At 43.0% G+C, this 19977-nt stretch overlaps 2 protein-coding genes across 2 annotated transcripts in view; one reads left to right on the forward strand and one right to left on the reverse strand.

Annotated features, from left to right (window-relative positions):
* The window catches only part of cygb2 (cytoglobin 2), a 37216-nt gene extending 23839 nt beyond the window's left edge, over positions 1 to 13377 (forward strand). Inside the window, exons 2-3 of the mRNA XM_086296246.1 lie at positions 1259 to 1490; positions 7146 to 13377. Coding sequence (XP_086152372.1) covers positions 1259 to 1490; positions 7146 to 7310 — 397 coding nt within the window. The 3' untranslated portion in view covers positions 7311 to 13377. The remainder of the gene's footprint in view (positions 1 to 1258; positions 1491 to 7145) is intronic.
* On the reverse strand, positions 9678 to 17121 carry LOC147328090 (uncharacterized). Its single transcript, XM_086297421.1, has 5 exons — positions 15429 to 17121; positions 14635 to 14869; positions 10003 to 10113; positions 9857 to 9908; positions 9678 to 9729 (listed from the first exon to the last, which is right to left on the reverse strand). The coding sequence occupies exons 1-5, from the start codon at positions 16593 to 16595 to the stop codon at positions 9678 to 9680; spliced, it is 1617 nt and encodes a 538-aa protein (XP_086153547.1). The 5' UTR covers positions 16596 to 17121.
* Positions 17122 to 19977: the final 2856 nt, after the last annotated feature.

Below are 19977 nucleotides of genomic sequence, written 5' to 3' on the forward strand. Positions count from 1 at the left end.
AATGTGTGAATTCAATCAAATGTTCCTCAGAGTCTTCAGTTATTTAAATAACAAGCTTTTTATCTTCAAGGCTTTAAAATGTTATATACTGAATCCTGTAATTGTCCTTAATGATTACAGTGGACATGTCAAATCTTTGTCCCCAAGTCATCAGAGTCTTAAAGGATGACACCTTGAAAGTGTAGTGGAAACTTTGGGGCTTTCTTTTCATGGCATTAATCATAAATGAGCCAGCTGCAAGTGCAGTTTTGGCCCCTTTTCTGCTATTTGCTGGATGATCAGACATTATAGGCTTTGCAGCCACGAGTGAGAAGATGGTTGCCTGCCCATGATCTTTGTGTGTGTGTGTTGGCATGTTGGCAGCCGTTTACCTCATCAATACAGGAGCGGACTTTTGTTCCATTTGACTCACGCCATCATTGTCTTGTATTAACACCTTCAGGAGATCCAGAACACTGCAGCAAAAATACTAACTGGAACTGGAAAGGGGAACCATATGTTTCCCATATTAGCTTTTCTTCTTTTGCTCCCTGTTAAAGTCAGAATTGAATTTTGCTTACAAACATGTTTTTCCTCACATTTCGAATAATCCTACCACGTCATATCTTAATGAACTCATTTGCTCTTTACTCTTTCCCCTTCCCCAAATGCCTCCCTGAGCCTGGTTTTGTAGGACATTTTTGTTCAAATCGAGTTTTTCCTTCCTACCATCACCAAGTGCTTATTTATAGGGGTCTGTGTGGTTGTTTGAGTTTCTTTCTAATATTTTACCTTACAATATAAACCACCTTAAGGCGACCAATTAAAATCTAATTGAACTATGGAGCTCCTGAATTTTGATAGAAATGGAAATACAGTTCAATCTCAACTATTATTTTTAACTTACAGTCATATGTTTGAGTACAAGCTTTTGATGAATGAGGGGTTCGGGACGATAAGCCGTATTTTATTCTGAATCTTTCCCTCATTTGATTTTTTAAGTCTGTGTAGAAAAATAACAAAAACTGTAAACAATAACTGACTTTTGCTACTTTTAGAAATGGTAGTTTTAGAAAGGGGTGCTGCATATATTATTATGTGGTTATTCGTGGTTCCCAAGTAAAAATCAGAAATTGATCAGCAGACTTCATCCTCTGTGGACAGTACTAGTCCAAAATGTAAAAACACTGACGTATTCATTCACACACATCAACCTGGAATGTAAAAAAAAATAATTTTGCTTTCATATTTTGATGATGAATTTTATTCACCTCTTTAGGTTTTTTGTCAACTTCCCATCGGCCAAACAGTATTTTAGCCAGTTTCAGCACCTGGAGGATCCTGAGGAGATGGCACGGAGCAGCCAACTCCGGCAGCATGCCTGCAGGGTGATGAATGCCATCAACAGTGTGGTGGAAAACCTCCACGACCCTGAGAAGGTGTCGTCGGTGCTGGCCCTGGTGGGAAAAGCCCACGCTATCAAACACAAAGTGGAACCCGTGTACTTTAAGGTAACTTTCGAAAATGACCCGTTTTTTGGGCTTTTTTTTTTCAGACTTTGTTTTAAACACTTTTAAACATGTTGTCTGCGAAACAAAGCACGGCAAAAGATTATTGTCAGGGGTTCTCTATCCTGAATAACTAGCAGTTTAATAAAGGTATTTTCTTGCTTCAGCAGCCCCTTCAATTATCAAAGCAGCCCAAAGAATTGTCTCATTACCAGTCTAATATCATGGGGGATATTTCACTTTTGCCACTTTACTCAGGACAGAATTCCTGTTTTACTTGTTTTTCTGTTTTATTTCTCAAATGTAGCTGCAGTGTTTTGCTTTGTGTGTGTTTTTAATAGAAATACTTCAAGCTTTTGTGAAGCTGGAGGCTTCAATCTTTACTTAGACACATGCAAACAAATTATGGAAGAATTTTATGGAGCATCAAGTTTATCTTGTAATCGTTGTTCTGTATAATGTAAAAACATGCATGGGCGTAAAAACCAATAATAACAAATGCATTAATTTAGTCCCAGATCTTTAACCCTGTGTTGAGTTTTATTTTTGGATTTATGATTTGTTCTTTTGGATTTAAGGAATATTTATGTTCTAGCTCTATATTTGCCTTGAGTTTAGTATTTCTTAGAGCCTTGTAGTTATTTATATTTCTAGTTCTTGCTTCTTGTTTTATTACTTCATGTAGTAAACCGCTTGTCTGTTCCATAAAATTGCCGTTACTGGAGTTGTTGGAGCTCTGTGCGCAGTAGCGTGAATGACAGAGACATTCAGACGTGTAACCTGTATAGAGCAGCTTGTCTTGCGCTTAACAAGAATAAGCTGCATAAAAGTCTTTGGTACAACATTAGTTACATTTTTAGATGTCTGTAAATTCTCTCTCTTTCTATAGTTATGCTACATGCTTCCATGTGCTCAATTTAGCTCAGTCGCAGCTGACCACGCCTCGAGAGGTCTTTGCGCAGCAGACATTCTGTCACAACAAATTTTTACTGGAACCTGAGATCCTACCATAATCATTGAGACGCTAGAAGACTTATCAACAGATGCATCGATAAATGCACTTAGATGCTTCATTAGCCTGAGAGGAGCTGTTTGCCAACTCACTGTAACCAGGGCACAAACTTCGAAGGAGCTAAAAATGAATTCAGAAAAGCTCTCAAGTAATGTGACATACAGGCACTGGAAGCTTTCCTGGTAGACAGATAGTGGGAGTTCATTTTCAATGCTCCTTCTGCAAGTCATGCAGGTGGCGTCTGGGAACGCCACATTTGGACCATTCATAACATGCTGAACGCCACTACTGCTCAGTGTGCAGGAGGATGATGGCTCTCTTTGAACTCTGTTTTGTGAAGCCAAGTCTATTGTAAATAGTCACCTCTTGACTGTTGATGGTATCAGTTACCCAAAGGCAACTGAACCTCTCAATCCAAACCATCTTATAATAATGAAATCCAAAGCTGGGAAATTTGTGAAAGAAGCAGTTTGTTGCCTTTCGTGTTCATTCTGTCCTAGTCTCATCTCTGTGTCTTATCATCAGTTGTATCTCCATATTTTGTTACCCTTTCTGTCTCCTTTTGTGTCCCGTTCCATTGTTTGTTCTGCCAAGCTTGTACGTCTTAGTCCTGGTCTCAGCATATGTTACTTCCTGTTTTATTTTGATAGTCCCTTGCTCATGTGCTTCCTCTTTTTGCTTTGTTTTGCCACATTCTGTTCAGCTGTGCTCCCAGGTGTCTCCACTCTGCCCTAATCTCCTCTTGTGTACATATTATCTGTGTGTCCTTCTTTTCTCTCATGGTGTGTGTGCCTCTGTCCATCTGTTTAGCCTCAAGCTTGTTCCTTTTCAACCCTGTGTTGCTTTTGCTAGCATAGATAAAGCTGTGATTTTAAGTTTGCTTCCATCTGTTGAGTCCTGCACTCTGGGTCCACTCTCTGCCTGCCAGACATTCTGATCATGATGTTTACATTACTAATCCTAACCCTAACACAGACGCAGGAACACAGACGCAGGAAGACTGATCTTAAAGCAAGCTGTTTGAAATAATTCAAAAGGTAAAACACAAGTCCAAAAAGAGAACCTGGAAAAATACAGAAACAAAAGCTTGAAAACACATGGAGAAGGATCCAACAGTGCCTGGATCGGGGAAGGATTGGGGAAGTGGAGAGAGATGAGGAAAATGAAACAGTTGAACTAGATCACAGACGAGACAAGGGAAGCACGCTGGAAGCAAAGCACAAGGAACACTAATTCACAAGATAAAACAGGAAGTGGGAAAATGCATACAGGGATTTACTACAGGAGACTTGACACAAGAGGATAGAGCACTGTGGGAAGAATTAAACTCCCACTATTAAACTGAGGCAATTAAGGGGGAAATACATGAAGCTATCTATACACTAAGAAAACAAAGAATCGTGGAATATTGAGCATTCCCTAATCTTTTAACAATAGTCCATAAACATCTGACAAATGAGAAGACCAACGGCTGGACTTTTGGGAGAGGGATGTCCTATCCTCATCTGATATAAGATTCAGTCCTTTATTTAGCAGGGGAACAATCCTTCTGAAAATCTACACCCTGGAGTTTTTCAGAAAATTAGTTTTCAGTGATTTATATGTGGACGAACAGTCCAAATTCCTGAAAAAAGACACGTATATATGCGGAGAGCTGTGACACTAATAAGTCCTGTTAAGATCAAATCTCCTTTACAAGTGAGAGAAATGCCAGGTGGCAGCTTTTTGGTCCCATAACATATCAACCACTGCAACAAAAAAAGTGAAACAAATACATTATATAGAAAAACCCACAACAGTAAAATAACAGCGGCCACTTAAGAAACAACTACATGCCGCAGGAGTTAATGTCTCTCTCACACTATCCCAAATATCCTCCTCTGTCACACCAACTCTCTGCATTGCCTCCTTCACTACATCTATGAATCTCCTCTGAATCTTTTCCTCCCGACTAGCAGCTCAATATTCAACATCCTTTCTCCAATATTTCCACTGTCCACATTACCATCATGTGAACCTTCTCTCTTGCTATCTTTTTAAATTAAAAAAAGTTTTATGCACAATTTAAAAAAACAAACAAACAACCAAAAAAAAACCCCAAAAAACCCAGCAACAACATCAGTCTTTACTTTGCCTATAGCTTTCTGTAAAAACTTATATGTGTAAGGTGCTTCACAAGTAAATACAGTTTTCCACAAACCTGGAGCACATTAAAAAGTTAGCTTTTAGAGAAGCGTAGACAGAATCAGAACCAATTAAAAATGTCTTAAACTCATTTTTGTATACAGCTCATGTTTTTACATAACACTTGTGTTACATTCAGTGTTCCTCCTGCTCCATCTGACGGGGGAAGTAGATTATTTCTCTTCAAGTCTTCTGAATGTTGTGTTGGTTCATAAACGCAACAGTAACGAGAGAAAACTCTACCACCAATTAGACCTGCATTGATCACTCTGTGAATAGGTCATTAAAAAAATTAGTCCCACTGTATATTCCTTGAATTTTCAACCTCACGTGTTCAACGCCCGACTTTTTTTTTTTTTTTTTTTTTTTTTTTTTTAGGCCAGTCATACATTTCATACTTCCTGTTTTTTTTCATAATGTGTCACATTATGGCCTGAAGTTTTTTTTGTGTGTGTGTTTTTTTTAAGGTTGGCTTAATAGCTGAGACAAAACTGAAACTGACAGCCAGGTGGTAAAACTGAAGGTGCTGCACATATAAGTGAGAAAAAACTAAGAAGCTCTGTACAAGGAACAGTGGGGAGATATGGGAACAAGAAACAAGCAACAACGACTGAAGGAGAACATCCAGATGTTTGTCCAAGCGAATTAGGTACCAAACAAACACAATGACCTGATAATCACCTCTGAGGACTGTATACTGCAACATTTATGTTTGAGAAATATAAAACAAAACCGCAGTGACTCAAGGAAGCACCAAGTTGCTTCCTGAATGTCCAAACGCTCCGTACAGACATCGATACAACCAGAAGTCCTTAGATCTAATAACTGGATGAAATACGAGAGCCCACACTGTTCACTGATCACATTCTTCATGCCAGCCACTGGGCAGGATACAGAAATAAATCCTACCAGATCATCATCAACTACCTTTATTCATTTAGTTTAATAAGATAAAGGGTTTGTGGCATAGTGGTGCCGCAGTTAACACTGTTGCCTCACAGCAAGACGGTCCTGGGTTTGAGTCCACTAGCAAGCTGGAGACACCCCAGTGTGGAGCTTGATGCTCTCCCTGTGCCTCCCACAGTCCAAAGACTTACACGTTGGGTTATTTGGTAATTCTTAACTCCAACTGTCGTCACATTTGAGTGACAGTTAGCCTCACCTTCAAGTTGATTAGATAATTTCTAATCTGTGGTCTTACGAATGGGAAGATTAGGTCTTTTACTCTATACAATATATTCTCTCACCCAAGTAAACTGAAGGCCATACGTTCATGTAAAGGATTTTTTTAGAAAGAGGGAGACAAAGTGGATATCCTCTATTGCCATTGAAGATTGTTTAGAAGAAAACAAAGCCTCATATGCTTTGACAGTTTAGCAATAATCCCCCCCCCCCCCCCCCCCCCCCCCAAACCAACCAACCAAACAAACAAAGGAAAAACCCCAACACAAAACAAACAAAGATACATTTATGTCCTAAAAGCTTCAACCTCTCCAGCACGTTCCCAGCATGTTTTGTGCTTCCTCCTATGGAGACGTCATGTGTTCAGCTCCATATAGGATGTAGTCTTGGACTCTACTGGAACAGCTTTTACATAAATCACATTAATAATAATTAATTATTTTTACCTGTTCATAACAAACCTTAAACACACTATTTTAGTCCACGTTTTATGAGAAGCTAAGCCTTGCTTCAGCCTCTGTTCTAAAACGAGCTGTTGTAGCTCCTTGCAAACAGAAGGCTTGAATAGATGGTAGGCGGGGCTTCTGTGCTCAGAGCCGGAGCTATGTGTCTGAGGTGACCATGTTCGGCATATCCCCTCTTTGTTGCAAATCTGTAACAAATTACTTTATGTCTCCAGGTAAAACCACACAAAGAGGGCTATAGTTTTGATTTTGCCAGCACGGTAACTTTCATCCATATCACATTCATGCAGCTGCTCAGCCGATAGAAATCCTTTTGTTTGGTGTCACATAACATGTCAAATATGACTCAAAGCTTTGATAGAACCCCCCCCCCCCTCATAACCTCGTGTTGAGAAGCTTTTGTTAAATCAGCATCAGCAGTTTGGTTTTATTGCCCCAGTTCTGCCCAGGTCAGCTGACTTTATGGCGGGCTGCCACACTTACACTGAGCTTTCTCTCTCTGTGCTTTTGCTTTAGCCACCTCTGCTGCTCTTTCTCTCGACTTTGTCATTTCTGTTCCTTTGTTTCGCCTGTCCACCCACTGCTTTCATGTTTTACAGTTATCATTTTCAATTCTCACCTGTCTCGCCCACTTCTCTGTAACGCTGAAATGAATTCCTATTTCTCCATCACGCTGTTCCCGCTTTACCCACAGAACACAATTTTTCTGCATTACTCGCACCCCCGCCCTTATTATCTCAATAGCCACATTTCCCCTCGCTCTCCGTCTCTCTGTGGCTCGCTTAATGAAATTTGTTTGTCACCTCTTCCTCTCAGATCCTGAGCAGTGTGATGCTGGAGGTGTTTTCTGAAGATTTCCCAGAATTCTTCACGGCAGAGGTGCAGATGGTGTGGACCAAACTGATGGGGGCGGTGTACTGGCATGTGACGGGGGCCTACACAGAGGTGGGCTGGCTCCAGGTCTCCAGCTCGGCAGTGTGAAGAGTCGGGAAGAAGAGGTGGTAAAGAAGTTTTCAGTGGACTCAATGAAGTTTAAAGAGAGGCAAAATAATGTGTTTAAAATGTTGATGGAGATTTTGCGACGATGGTTTCACAGACATGGATCAGATTAACATGGTAATCCGTGCAATTTTGTTTCTTTATTCAACTTCTTTTGGATGCATTTTGGTGCTAAGCTTTGCACGTCTCGGAGATCAGATCAGTTGGACACCAAGTAATGTAGCCAAACATTTTTATTTAACTGCTGTTAGATTTCCACTTACATCAGTGGCGCTCTGCTGTGTTATCACTGCTAAGGCTAACTATCAGTTCGACATCCGCACACACTGCTGTTGCTGCCAGAGGCACACAACCAGTCACTTTCTGTGTAGCATAAAATCTTCCATTTTATACACCTGCTGAGATAAGACTGCTTCAAAAGTGTTAATGAACTTCTAAAATCAATTAAAAGGTGACCAATCCTTCTGTTTGTAAGCCTGTCAAGCTTTGCATTCTTGCAAAGGGCTCAAAATTGTAGCAGTGGCAGATGCACTTTATTTAGAGACAGATGAGGATAAAAGCAGAATTTGCTAATCGACATTAGCTGTGCAAGTTAATATATTTCTAGAGTTGTAAATATGAAGTGCAACTGCAGCCTGCAAGTACCGTAAAAGACGAAAGAATACGTGTGAAAAATGTGGAAGACTTCTTTTTTTGGATGTCCTATCCGGCACTGTAGCAATCAGAATTATTGTCTGAAGGCCAAGAAAAAACTCCAACAGATTTATTTTCCCAAGCAGACCATTATGGCTTTTGCCATAATGGTCCACTTGATGGTCATATTTTATTTTTATTTTTTATTTTTCCTTGTATGATGGTATCTTATGGAATCTTTAATACCTGTCAAAACACAGCATTTTTTTCCCAGACAAAAATTACTGAAAAAGATCACCTTTTGTCAGCTAACAATAACTAGAGATGGGCCGATGGGGACGTTGTTTCCATGTAAAACAGAGATCCAGCTAAATGGACAAATTAAATGCATGTGTCCTTGTTCCTTTTAAAACAAAGATAATTGACTGACAGCTAATCGATTTACTACAAAACTGTTAATGGTCATTTATAGTTCTTCTCCATTTATGCAAACTACTGATGATTGTTTTTAAAATAAATAAAACAATTTCAGACATTTATCTTTTCAAAATCCCTGCATCTTAAAACAGTTTAGAGTACAACAACAACGAATGAGAGAATTTTAGCTTATTCTTACATTTTTTTCATATTAAACAGTAAAAGGTGAAATTTAATTGTATTATATTTGATTATATCACCTATGTTTGAATAGGTTTTGAATACATATGCTTGTTCTAATGATCTAATCGGTTGCTGAACGTGGATCTCTTGCTAGAAAAGTAGGTCCAGGGTCGAGAATGTTTGCTTGGTATGTTCCCGCAGTCTTTGTCCCCCAGACGTTTATGGTACATAATAGGAACCTCTTGGAACTTGTTACAGGGGTTAGCCTTAGGAGGAACTCTCTCAAAGCTAAATAAAATGGGATTGTGTGACTGCACAGCTAATTTGAAGCCTTGCTTGAATGAAAAATAGACATCCATGAAAACTGTCATTTAAAATGTGTCAAATTCTACCCAAACGCAGCAAAAGGTCTAATGTGTTTTATCAGAATACTGTAGAAAAAAATCCCACCCCACCACATCCAGAAACACAAAGCTTGACAGGCATGCTCTTACGAACATGTATTTTATCCATCTGGAGCAAGAAAAGACGTTTATTTCTGAAAATAAATGCGGATTATACTTAACAGAGTTCATTTCTGTGGAAACCTGCAGTTTCAAGGCGACGCACATGAATACACTTCACAATACTTTGAAAGATGGAAGAAATGCTTAGACACAGAATGACTTTTAGCTATTAGAGGGGGCAGTTAGTTGTTGAAGCCCCGGCTACGGGACCATGGAGCTGCTGACTGTTAATAGATCCTCTTTGTGTCCTGCTTCAGTATATCCTCATGTTCAGGGGACGTGCGGCCCCTTTTCTCTCTATTTAATGTCTTGTTTAACTTTACTGAGGTGTTGTTTGTATAAGCGTACAGTGAGTAAATGTGCACACTCTTCTACCTTCGTATACAACTCAAGGACACGACCTGTGGATGCGTAAAAGAGGGCTGGCTTTGCTTCCCCCCCCTCATTTCATCTCATTGCACACACACACACTAACAATGTGAAAGTGAGATGGAAAATATCAGCAGGTGCACGCTTACACTTTCACCCACAGGCATGCCGTAAGACGTCTCTCATGTGAATATTTACAGGACGGTCGCTTAGTTTACATCTTTAAAACCCGATCAGAGAGTCATGCTGCTTTGAAGTCTCCATTAAGGGCTTTAGAAACCCACTCTGGAGGTCTGTGGAAAACACATCTGTTTCAGAAGTGCCATCAGTCGGTTTCTTTAGATCTCTGACCAGTCGAAAGCAAAAAAAAAAATCCAAGTATTACAGAATGTGGCCTGTGCTGCCTTCTCGTTACCTTACCTGACCTCACCTTCTTTGAAGTTTATGTGCTCCTGCTGGCAGTCCCCATCTTCTCAAACACACACAGCAAATCTGTTTAGGGTGGACACTTGATCCAATCTGCAGTTTGCGTCTGCTGCAGTGACGTCTTGTTTCTCCCATCTGACCCCCGTCGGCATCAGCATCTGGCATTAATGAGGAGGTAATGAGTCTTCTCTCCTCCTCATTTGGCCATTCATCTACTGTAACTTCCCATTGCCTCTGCTCGGAGCGCGTCACTGAGAAGGAAAACAATTACGAGTGGACAGTTGGCATTAAACCCACCGCGGTCATTCACAACAGCGCTATATACGTGCATACACGTCTTTCATTGACTGAAAGAAGATTCAGATTCTCGATTACAAACACACAACACAATCAAAGGAAAAAAACTGGGATGCTGTGAAAAATGTAAATAAATACAGAAATGCAATGAGTTGAAATTTCATTAACTCTTATTTTATTTATAATAGAACATACAAAACAAATCAAATCATTAAAATGAGAAAATGTACAATTTTTAAGAAACTCATTTTGAATTGATGGCAGCAAAACATCTCAAAAGTTGGGACAAGTCAGTGATAACCGCTCTGTAGCATCCTTTTTCTTTTAACAACAGTCTGTAAACATCTGGGAACAGAGGAGAACAGCTGCTGGACTTTTGTGCCATTTTGTCTGATTGAGGATTTTAGCTGCTTAAAGGTTCCGTGTCTTCTTTTGTTGTGTTTTTCATTTTGTTGAAAGGTCGGGACTGCAGGCGGGTCAGTTCACATCTTGAATGATTTGAGTAGAGAACAGTTTCTACTTTGACTCAGTCCATTTTAAAAGAGCTTCGGCTCAGAGAAGGAGGCACTGTGTCTGGATCGTGTTCACATGTGGCTTCTTCTTGGCTTGAGAGAGCTTTTAGTGGCTGTCATTGTGATCCGTGTTCAGACGATGTTTTCTGGAAGCCCGTGCAGTGATTTCCATGACAGAATCATGCCTGTTTATGTTGACCAGCAATATCCTGGGTTATTCCATTTGTAGATGGTTTCTTTGCATGTCAGTGACTCTGTTCCAACTTTTTTTAAGACGTGTTGCTGCCATCGAACTAAAAATGAGAGGTTTTTCCTGAAATCCTAAAATGTCTCTGCTTGATCATTTCTACAAATAAAATATGGGTTTGAGATTTGCACATTCTTGCATTCTGTTTTGTTTATATGTTATACAGCGTCCCAGCGTTTTTGGTAAAAGCGTTCTCTAAAGTTCTAAGTGTTTTGTTTTTGTCTTGCACCGGTGGGTTTAAATATTATTCTGTCATGATATCCTTTACAAAAACAGCCCCCTGATGTGTGATTGAATTTTTACCAAAGAGCCCAAGTGAAGAAAACACGCAGTGCTTGTTTTTAGCTCATCTGACTGAAAGACTGATGCCTTGGTGAAGCTCGGTCATCAGGTGTCGTAGGCCTACAGTACTGGTCTGATTTTAGTGAAGCTTGCACACTTATCACTTCACCCAAACGATGCTCAAGGTTAATGTTAAATGTGTTCTTTTATGGGCCCTTTATCGCTTTCACTTTACAAACTTTATCATATTTACAACTCACTCGCACCTGATGTACAGAACAGCATTCGATTCAGTCCATTTAGCAAAATCATTGACATAAAAGGATAAAACATTGCATGCGCTACAAAATAAATAATAATAATAACTTTGTGAAATATCAAAGGATGCGATGACTTCAAATATTACTTTTGCACACATGTTGCATACTACTTGGTCATGATGGAGGGCGTGGTCACGATGGGGTGAGGGGGCGTGGTAGCGGAGGGCGAGGTCATATTGGTTGAAATTCTTTTGTTAAAGAAGTTAAATGAAGAATAATAATAATATATACTAGCACATGCCTCTCTCACAGACAGAGCTGAATCAATGTAGGATTCAAAACTAACCTTTATTCAGGTTGAGGACAAAGGAATACAAAATCCTTCAAAGAGACAAACAACAGAAACTCCAGGCACGCGTGAAGGCAGAATACAAGGGAGTATTAACAACCACTTTGAGCTCTAAGAGAAGGAAGATCGGGCAATTTATACACACAGGAGGCCAATCAGGAGGCAAACAGAGGTGCAAACAATCAGGAGAAAAGCACAGGCAGGAAGCAAAACTGATGTAAGAAAGCTAGACTTCAAAATAAAACGGTAAACAAATGAGACGACACTTGAAGCAGACCAAGAGCAGCTATTAACAAAAGCTGGGACACAGAAATGAACACATAAGGGAACCACAAAACTAAACATTGCATTAAAAAAACAAAAAACAAAAAAAAAAACAGTGTGATAAAAGTCCTTATGTGGTCATCTCCCAATACTCGCACACCAGACGTTGATAAAAAAAGCAATTTACTTTTTCTTTTGCTCTGTTTTTGAACAGAGCATCTTTTTGTTATCGATTTATTTAGACAGACGAGGCGGTCTTCACGGGGAGGTATGGTAAATATCTCCAAGGATCTCCTTTGAAATGTCCCACATGCACACAGGAGCAGAGAACAAACTTCTTTATCTCACAAATACCTAGTTTACATCCCAAGGTATTACATTCACATAGCGGCTCAGTTTCACTGATTAGCCCGCCATAAGAAAATGTCACTTTGTGATCTTTAGATAATGAAATGAAAACACTACTTGCTGCTTTAACGACTCTCGACTCCTGCAAATGTTTACTGAAAGCTCCCCTTCCAAGCTGAGCTGTGAGCTAATCTCTCACAGCAATGAGTCAGACAGGTGGATAAAAATACACGCAGGAGTCAAACAAACGTCAAGAAAACTGTTTCCACTTGGGCTCAAATCGCTTAGGAGGCAGTAAAACTGCTGCTGGTCTTGAATGATCTGGTTTAAAAATGCACTGCGGTCCTTTTCAAAGCTGCAGGCTCTCTGCATCTCGCCATCTGTGTGCAGCACGAACCTCACCACAATATAAACACACAGCATTATGTGTAGACACATCCTAGTTAAACACATCGCTGCATTGCTTTCCATACGCACACGGTTGGGCATGTTCTCACATGCAAAGTTTACTACTGCAACATAATTCACTTATTTTAATCTAAAAATGTAAATTTTTTGGCTCATTCAATCCATATCATATGTTCATGTTCATTCCCTTTCAGCTAATAAGGGCATCACAGCACATGTGGACTTGTGCGTTTTTGTTGTGAAATGTTCCTGTCTATGAGTTGGAAAGTTAGGACTTTATATTTTTCTAAATATATCTCTGAGGAGGGTTCTGTGTATTTCAGTACTGTATATGCATATGTAACTGTACACTGTTGCTGGGAGCGAATTCAGTGGCTTTGTAGTGTTTTTGAGCATGTTTGCACAGACTTGTACCTTCGCAGACCTGGTGAAAATCAATCATGACCATCAATAAACTCTACTTGTAAATTTGTCTGTCTTTGTGTTTTTTAAAGATTACTGTGTACACACTGATGATTCGGATCAAAATGGAAACCAAGCCTCTGGTTTTACCTGTTTTTAACTACAAACAACCAAGAGGTTCAAGATGTGCCAGGCTGAAGTGAAACTGAAATGGTGAAATGATCAGTTTCCTGCATGTTACATAATCATGCCTGTTCAGGTAATTGATTGTTCCCTGCGTCTGCGCGACACAACATTACATCCAGGTTACATCACCTGTGTGCAGTACAGTGCAGTACATGAGTGCTTCATATACAGTGTTGGGAAGGTTACTTTTAAAATGTATTCCACTACAGATTACAGAATACATGCCCCAAAATGTATTCTGTAACGTATTCCGTTACGTTACTCAATGAGAGTAACGTATTCTGAATACTTTGGATTACTTAATATATTATCATGCTGTTTACAACTACATGAATGTGATTTATTGTCACGGCTGGGGGAGGGAGCCGTGTGGTGTGGAGGAAAAGGAGGACCCAAAATGCAGCAAACTGATGATACGAATGACGTTTTATTTACAGGGTGGTAGTGGCAAAAACAGGCAATGAAGCACGAGTAATTACAAACGGAAACCTAAACTGGGAGAAACTAAAGAGCAAACCTGAAATCTTACAAAACGGAGAGCGGAGCAGAGAGACGCAGACCAAGGACCAGGATACCAAGAAACACAGACGAGCCGACAACGAACACAGACCGACACCCACTATATATACACACACACACACACACACAAGGTAATCGGGTAGTCGCACACAGGAGGGAAGAACAGCTGATCTGAATACACATGATGACTGGAGGACACAAGCTGAACACAATGACAACAGACACAGACTTTCAGAACAAAACAGGAAATCTAGAACCCGAACCGGACACAAGGGGGGAGGACACAGAATAACTAGAACAGAGGGAAATAATCACAAAACACAAAACGCTGGGTCAACGACCCAGGACCATGACAGTACCCCCCCTCCAAGGGCTGGCTCCAGACAGCCCAAAACAAAAACAGACGACCAACCCAGGGCGGGCGGCGGGGGCCCAGGACGGAGGGACCAACACAAGCTCCAGCGAACCGAGAGAATTGTCCAAAACAAAAACACACATGCTGGAGCACGAGAACAAAACACAGTTCAGGAGGCCGGCCCGGAGGCTGACAACTCAGAAGTCCAGGACAGTTCATCTTCTGAGGCCGGCCACGTCGGCGACGTAGATCCATAAGCCGACCGAGCGGAAGGCAGCGGTGGCGGAGTGGAGGCAGTTCAGGGGGCCGACCGTGCACACGGCAGCGGCGGCGACGGGGAAACCGTTCAGGCGGCCGACCGTGCGGACAGCAATGGCGACGATGACACAAGTCTGGAGGCCGACCGCGCGGAAGGCAGCGGCGGCGTCTAGGAGGTCGTCCATATTGACGATGACGCTCCACCAGCGGCCTGGTAGATGACCGCCGATGTCGAGGCGGCAGTTCGGGACCCGAAGGTGGCGTGGCCGTCGCAGCACCAGACGAGACCGAAGCAGCGGCTGGTCCAGGCGCGGCTGAAGCTGAAGCGGAGGCTGGACCAGGCGCGGCTGAAGCTGAAGCGGAGGCCGGACCAGGCGCGGCTGAAGCAGAGGCCGGACCAGGCGCGGCTGAAGCAGAGGCCGGACCAGGCGCGGCTGAAGCAGAGGCCGGGCCAGGCGAGGCAGATGACGAGGCTGCAGCCGGGCCAGGCGAGGCAGATGACGAGGCTGCAGCCGGGCCAGGCGAGGCAGATGACGATGCTGCAGCCGGGCCAGGCGAGGCAGATGACGATGCTGCACCGGGCGAGGATGAAGGCTCGGAGGCTGCAGCTGGCGAGGATGATGAGGCTGCAGCAGGCGACGGCGTGGAAGCCGGAGACTGTAGCGCTGCAGGCGTGGAAGAAGCTGCTGCTGCCCGTGGCGTGGATGAAGCTGTAGCTGGCGAGGATGATGAGGCTGCAGTTGGCAGCTGGACGGGCTCCTCGGGCCCTCCAGCTGACGAGGCAGGAGGCTGGCTAGGTTCTCCTGAACCTCCAGCTGACGAGTCTTGAGGCTGGACGGGCTCCTCGGGCCCCCCAGCTGACGAGTCTTGAGGCTGGACGGGCTCCTCGGGCCCCCCAGCAGGCGAAGCAGGAGGCTGGACGGGCTCCTCGGGCCCCCCAGCGAAAACAGTCTCTGGACCAGTGGGCACCGGGGCCCCTGGAACACACAGGTCAGAACCAGTAGGCGCACGGGCCTCTGGCAGGCACAGTTCAGAACCAGCAGGCACACGGGCCTCTGGCAGGTACGGGTCAGAACCAGCAGGCACACGGGCCTCTGGCAAACACAAGGCAGACTGCAGCTGCACAGAGCATTGACCCAGCTCGGGCAGCGACAGCCGGATACAGTCCTCAGCTGGCTTCTTAATCTCCAGGGGTCCAGAGTCGGCCGGGGGCTGGGACCCAGCCTCTGGGGAGGCCCTGGAGTGTGTCACAGTCTCTGGGCTGGCCAGCTTTTGAGGACTGATTACAATATTATGTGGTGTGTCTCTCTGCTTGACATGAACAGGTGAAAAATAGTTCTTTCCGGGTTGGATGGACTTAACTTGTTGTGCAGGAGGAGTTGGTGACAACGATGGCTGAATAGGTGATAATAAGGCGGATGAGTCTCTTGTCAACTGAGCTATTGACTGAGCTATGGATTGTAACCAAGTGTCTAATAGGTCTGGCTGTGACTGTAATGGGGGTGACGGTTGAGTGGCTAACTGAGCTAGTGGCTGCTGGGCAGCTAACTGAGCTACCGGCAGGGCAGCCGACTCAAAAAACACAGCCCCGGAATAAACAGACACACAGTCCAAAACAGAAAAAGGGTCCTTTTCACTCACCACAGCTGGCAGTTCCAAAGTCCTAGTCTTCGGCTGTGGGGTGATGCGCCGACGGCGCGATCGTCGCTTCCTCCCGGGCAAAACCTCCGGCGGGCCGGGCAAAACCTCCGGCGGGCCGGGCAAAACCTCCGGCGGGCCGGGCAAAATCTTCGCCGCCGGGCTGAGTTGGGAAGCGGTAGCGGCTGGTGGGTGAAGGTGCAGTTCGTTGAGTATGAAGTCCTGTGCGAGCGGGTGAAGAGAGTCCAGCAGCCAGGAGTGAGCAGAGATGAGCTGTTGTAGCCTGGCTTCTACAGCGCGGAGACACTCTTCCCCCTCATGCTCGAGCCATAGGTTAACCAACCTGGAAACAGAGTCAATTAGTTCCTCCCGAAGCTCCTCGGGAGGTGCGGATGCCGCTGGGTCCATGTTTGGTCGGCTCGTACTGTCACGGCTGGGGGAGGGAGCCGTGTGGTGTGGAGGAAAAGGAGGACCCAAAATGCAGCAAACTGATGATACGAATGACGTTTTATTTACAGGGTGGTAGTGGCAAAAACAGGCAATGAAGCACGAGTAATTACAAACGGAAACCTAAACTGGGAGAAACTAAAGAGCAAACCTGAAATCTTACAAAACGGAGAGCGGAGCAGAGAGACGCAGACCAAGGACCAGGATACCAAGAAACACAGACGAGCCGACAACGAACACAGACCGACACCCACTATATATACACACACACACAAGGTAATCGGGTAATCGCACACAGGAGGGAAGAACAGCTGATCTGAATACACATGATGACTGGAGGACACAAGCTGAACACAATGACAACAGACACAGACTTTCAGAACAAAACAGGAAATCTAGAACCCGAACCGGACACAAGGGGGGAGGACACAGAATAACTAGAACAGAGGGAAATAATCACAAAACACAAAACGCTGGGTCAACGACCCAGGACCATGACATTTATTACTATTACTGAAGGTCCGCGGCTCTGAACCATAGTAAAGGGACCTCTGGCTAATACCTCGGGTTCCTACGTAGCTTTACTTTGTTGTCTGCGTCAAGTTTGCTAGCGAGAGACAGAGAGAGGCGTTGAAAGGCTGCTCCAACGGAACTTATTGTTTCGGAGGGAAACACGAACACAGCGTACAGTCGAGTCTTAATAGCTTACTTACAACTGGGCTCGTCAGGCACTCTTCTTGGCTGCAGTGGTTATTATTATATTTACATGCTTCCAGCTCCCGTTTCTGCTCGATGACAGCTCGTAGTTTTCCACTCTCTTTTTTCTCCCTCCTCGCGCTCACAGACACATAACGGGTATGGCAGTCCATTCTCCCAGCAGCACGGACTACACTGCCCATGAGGCTACATTCTTTAGGGCTATGCCTGTAGCATTCTCCCTATTAACTTAGCACAACAACAAAAAGGCGCTCTGTCACCCAGGAAACACAGTCGCAGAGAGAGCACGTCACCCTGTAACCATGGCAGCTGCCGCCAGGAGCAACAGAACATAGCTATCAAACAAAACCCAAACAATCCTGACCCGTGACAATATGAAACAGGAAAATACCGCTGTGTAATCCATTTATTTCAACAATGTAACTGTATTCTAAACACCACCTTTTTAAACGGTAACTGTAACGGAATACAGTTACTCATATTTTGTATTTTAAATACGTAACGGAGGCACATGCATTCCGTTACTCCCCAACACTGTTAATATACGTTAAAGGTTTTTTTTCCTGTCTGAAAGAGAAAATTTTCCTTGTCTTCATTCTGGCCGCTGGAAGTCCCAACAAACTTCCAGCAGAAGTGAAGATCATCTGACGGTAATGAGACGGTTTGAGCGTTTGACTCACTGCTTGAGTCAAACGTGGATTTTTAAACACAGTTCTGTGTTTTACCAGCATCTGGATCATTCTCTTTAACTAAGTGTGAAGTAATCACAAAAAGCTTGTTTTGAAAAACTGGTCACCTCCTAAGATCCAAGCTCCTGTTTAGTTTTAATAGATCCTCTTTATTTGAGAGAGTGACTGGAGAAGTGTAGAGGAGGCCAGGAGTTGCACTGTGTCTTTGTGGCCCCCGGGCATTGTTTGACACCCCTACTTTAAATCATTCACTGGAACCATATCATAAAAACAAGCTGTGGAGGGAGCCCACACATGTGGGGGTCTCTGGGGCTCTAACTTCATGATTTGAGCATACCCTCCAACAAAAGTCTTGTTAGGATATGACTGGAAGTTCTTAAGGAGAAGAAGAAAAAACTAAATGTAAAACAGCTCAGTAAGACATTAAAGGAAAGGCAGAGATTTAAATAAATATAGAACTAAAGAGAGCAAAAATTTCAAGCCCCGACTGAAATGTGTTAGAGTTTCATAAATGTGGAGCTCACAGGACGAATGCTGCTTCTCAGTGGGAGGTTTGGCTGGTTCATAACATATCAGCAGATCAAAAATGTAATTCTGTGCCGAGCCCGTTCGGTGATCTATGAATGAAACGCGTTTTGAAATCAATTCTCGGCCACACGTGGAGCGCAGATCGGCGAGCTGGTGCGACGTGTTCCACTTCATTATGAGACGAGTACAGCAGCAGAAACCCGGCAGCATAGATGTTATTAAGTTTTTTTTTTTCCTCAGCCAAAGGTTGAACGTGATCCAGATAACATAGTGCAGCACATACACTTACACTGATGTACTGCTGTACAGAATTTGGCCCAGTATTATACCTTTTATGGTTTAAGATGAATCATTTACAGGCAAAATATCTCGTCAGTGGGGAGGCACAGGACTGGGTGTTTTTATTTTTTTTTGCTTTGAAAAGCACTTGCAAAGAAATGAACAGTCTCTAATGTTTGAAGTAGTTTCATTTTAACAGAACATCAACCAAATATGCAGAAAGAACATGTATGTGTAATACAAATGATACAGTCAGATATTTCTAGTTGCTTAGTAGCAGCAAAATGAGGTCTTGCATTAGTGCAGTGGTTCATTATTGTGGCTTTAGGTGTGTTGTTCTTACTGTTGTTGTGGTGGTTATTTTAGATTTTGATATGTGTGAATGTGTGAAATAGTTTCCACTGTTTGAGGACCAGCATGACAGACTCCTGTAGTGATTAATTACATCCGGCTAGCATTCATCTCCAGGCTGTTTCGTTGTGAGTGATGAATGCAGCCACGTCTCTAAAACGTTGTAGTGGGAAATTTGATTTATGGCAGAGACATTTGAAGAAAGAGACCTGGCACTTGAAGAGTCTTAAACTATTAAACAACAACAAAGATGATGATCGAAGTTCAACTTTCAGAGTGAAAAAAGATTTTAGGTCTCATAAACGTTCCTGCACATTTATATGGTTGTAACTGTGACATGGTTTAAGTGGATTACTTTATGACCTTTTGTTTTGTGTATATAGTGCATGAGTACACATTAGCGAGTGTTTTTAAATTAAAAATGGTTTTAATGAAACAGCAAAGTCAGATGAACCAAAGGTGTTTCCCTCCACCACACGCAGCTTGTCCAGATGTCCCTCTTTATGTGGGACCATTTTAAGTCCTCTCTCCCTTCTTCCCACACGTTGAGACAATGTCCCGCACTGTGATTATGAAAGTCTGACTTTCACCCAATGCATGGAGGCCTGGCGAATGCTGGGCCCATTAGAGAAAGAAGCTTTGCAGACTTTGGTGGATTTGGTGGAAACTACCACAAAAACAATGAACTGTCAGATTATGGTGGGAAATGCAGTCTTTGTCTTTCTTTGGTTAAAATTGTTCTTCAGTTTCACACGAGGTAAAACATGGCATGAAGTGAC

This window comes from Aulonocara sp. 'chitande type north' Nkhata Bay, linkage group LG6 (assembly GCF_057382095.1).
Source record: "Aulonocara sp. 'chitande type north' Nkhata Bay isolate Kocher_YH1m ecotype deep benthic linkage group LG6, A_spYH_male_GT1.1, whole genome shotgun sequence".
NCBI classification, from domain to species: Eukaryota; Metazoa; Chordata; class Actinopteri; order Cichliformes; family Cichlidae; genus Aulonocara; species Aulonocara sp. 'chitande type north' Nkhata Bay.

Coding starts and splice junctions, on each gene's coding strand:
- LOC147328090 (XM_086297421.1), bottom strand. CDS start 16,595: ATGGACCCAGCGGCATCCGCACCTCCCGAGGAGCTTCGGGAGGAACTA. Junction 14,870..15,428: donor CTGGGGGGCCCGAGGAGCCC/GTCCAGCCTCAA, acceptor CCTCCGCTTCAG/CTTCAGCCGCGCCTGGACCA. Junction 9,730..9,856: donor TTCAAAGAAGGTGAGGTCAG/GTAAGGTAACGA, acceptor TGTTTTCCACAG/ACCTCCAGAGTGGGTTTCTA.